The 2,500-nt window shown below is 52.0% G+C and overlaps 1 protein-coding gene across 1 annotated transcript in view; it reads right to left on the reverse strand.

The window, feature by feature from the left end:
- LOC125950170 (protein sprint) overlaps window positions 1–2,500 on the reverse strand; it is an 11,558-nt gene that overhangs the window by 4,391 nt on the left and 4,667 nt on the right. The window contains exon 11 of the mRNA XM_049677881.1: window positions 1–13. This exon is cut by the window's left edge and continues 439 nt beyond it. Within this exon, the coding sequence (XP_049533838.1) occupies window positions 1–13 (13 nt within the window). The remainder of the gene's footprint in view (window positions 14–2,500) is intronic.

Here is a 2,500-nt window from a genome sequence, read left to right on the forward strand (position 1 = left end):
TTCCTTGGGTGACCTGCGGTTGAACAGAAAGAAGAAAAACAGAGACGTGAATGTCCTGCTAAAACCACTCAGTCCCTTCGCCTCCACGTGTCGCTGTTTCTTCAATTTCGCCCAACAAATGAGATTATACCCAGAGCTTATACCTCCGATCAATGTTTCCTCGCAGCACACGAACAGCTTGTGCATAAGCTTCTGCCACATGCCATCAAACCGCGTTGCCTCATCGATCTCCAGACCGTGATCAAGCCCGCTAAATATTTTGCGATAGCGTCGCTTCACCAACAGCGCTCTTCCTCGCTGTTCCTCGATGTGGCCCACGTTTATGATGATGTTGCCCTGCTCATCTAGCCCAAACAGTTCCTCGACGTTGGCGTCGACCATATGATCGTTGGATCGCTCGGTGATGCAGTCATCACTGCCCACCATGATGGAGCAGTTCCGATAAAAGTCGGGACAGGACGCTGTTACTTGCTGAGAAGCGGTGGGGGCCGATAGCGGCGACAATTGACAGTCATCCAGCTCAATGCGACACCAATCGTCCGGCAAGCGCAGCGAACAGTGTTTTCCATTCGATACCAATTCTTGGCCCTCGCCCGTTGTGGACAGACCGCACTCGCAGCAAACCGGAACCGGTAATCCGTCAAGGGCACGTAAACTCACACCGAATCCGTCAAACAGACGCTGTAAGCCGCCACCGATCAGACACGGGTTGCTTCGACGGCGACCGATATCACTCCGTTTCACATCTTCGGGCGCTGCTGGGCGTTTCCGTGCGCCGCGTGCAAGTGATGACCACCCACTGACGGGTGTGTCATTGTCACCCGTTGCCGCCGACCATGCAGCCTCGTATCCACGCGGGGCCACCATAGTCGCCGCTACAGTTGATGTAACCAGCCCTTTTATCGCAATCCCATGCCCATCATCATGATCGTGATCGCGGTGCTCCTGCTGCTGTTTGCTCGCGGATAATTTACGGATGTTAGATTTAGCTTTCCGTCGGCTGCGACCTCCACAACGAACTACCATCGCTGATGAGGAGCCGGCGCCACCATACGTCGGTCCTCCTATCACAGCGCGGTAGCTCGGTAGCACACCTTGGCGCGCAATGTCCACATTCTGTGTCTGGGTTGCGTATCCATCGATGAAAATGCACCGTAGCATGGTACGCTCATTCCGGTTCACGTACCACGCATGTGACCACCTTTTGCACCACCTCATGGCTGATCGAGAAACGATTTTTACCCGACTGCACGAATCGTCGGAAGCGATAGTTTCTCATTAGAACAACGCGCAACGTAGATCCACTCCGAATTAACGGGGCGAAGTAAACCGTGCGGATCGGTTTGCCTTAGACAGCCACCCTGTGCGCACGCAAACGCAACCCCCGGCTGTGTGTCTCTTTTCTTCTCTTGAACTGCCTCTCTAAGTGACCTGTTCCCTTCGACGACTACCCGTGAACTGAGTCAGCGAAGGCAAACGCGCCAACCAAGAAGCCCCCGGACTCAACGGAACATGCACGCTTCCTTGTTTCTTCTTATCGAAGGCGAAGAAAGACGGCGACGATCGGGTTCGAAGTCTTTCGTTAGCACTCAAATGGGTGAGATCCCTCCATGACCGAGGTTACGCATGCTACACAATATTTCACGCATCTCCGCATCGTCATCACGATGATCATTATCGTCGGGCTCGGCGTCGGCGGTGTCTTCATCGTAATCATTCGTTGCACTCCCAATAGGTGCGCGCACGACCGTAGCCGACGCCGATACGCAATAAAAATAATCCCGCCAGCATTGTTTTAACCGTTTCAAGGCAAGTCAAGGCAAATAAACAAACCCATCGTCGTGGCAGTGACCACCAACCACCGGCGTCTCCTACCTTTCCAGGACAGCAGGAGCCGACTAATAATCATTGTATAAACAATGTTACTTATCAGACAATTCGAATACACTCTATGGCTTCCTCGTTCCCAGGGGTTTGCTGCCGATGCTGCGGCCATCTGAAAGATAACCACCACATCATCTTTCACTAGTAGATGTTTGGCCTGGTATGCTGCCCGAAGGCTTTCGTCACTTATCGATACTACGTTCGCGGACGTTCTTCAGCACCCGAACGATTCAGCGATGCATCATCATGTTTGCTTGGTAGTTTAAATGTAAATGTGTGTCAATCGAACCGCATCAAACTCGTAAATTGAATCCATCCGCATCCGGCTGATGCAATAACGCGAAGGACTACAACAGCATCCCAGCACGCGTCAATGCGTACCGAATGCGCGGAAAGCAGAAACAACATCCTAGAGGCGTCATCATACTTGAGATGTACAATGGTTGGCCTTCCAGGCGGAACATTGTAGACGTTTTTGCTATGATTCCGATCCCCTCCAATGCATCGTCAAAGTGGAGATACCTTCCTTAACCTAACCTAAACAGTGTACCTGTTTAATTCACTGCACATCCTTTAACCTGTCTACAGTGTCTCGGTTGAGGCTGGTATTAGGCAG

This window comes from Anopheles darlingi, chromosome 2, assembly GCF_943734745.1.
Source record: "Anopheles darlingi chromosome 2, idAnoDarlMG_H_01, whole genome shotgun sequence".
NCBI lineage: Eukaryota > Metazoa > Arthropoda > Insecta > Diptera > Culicidae > Anopheles > Anopheles darlingi.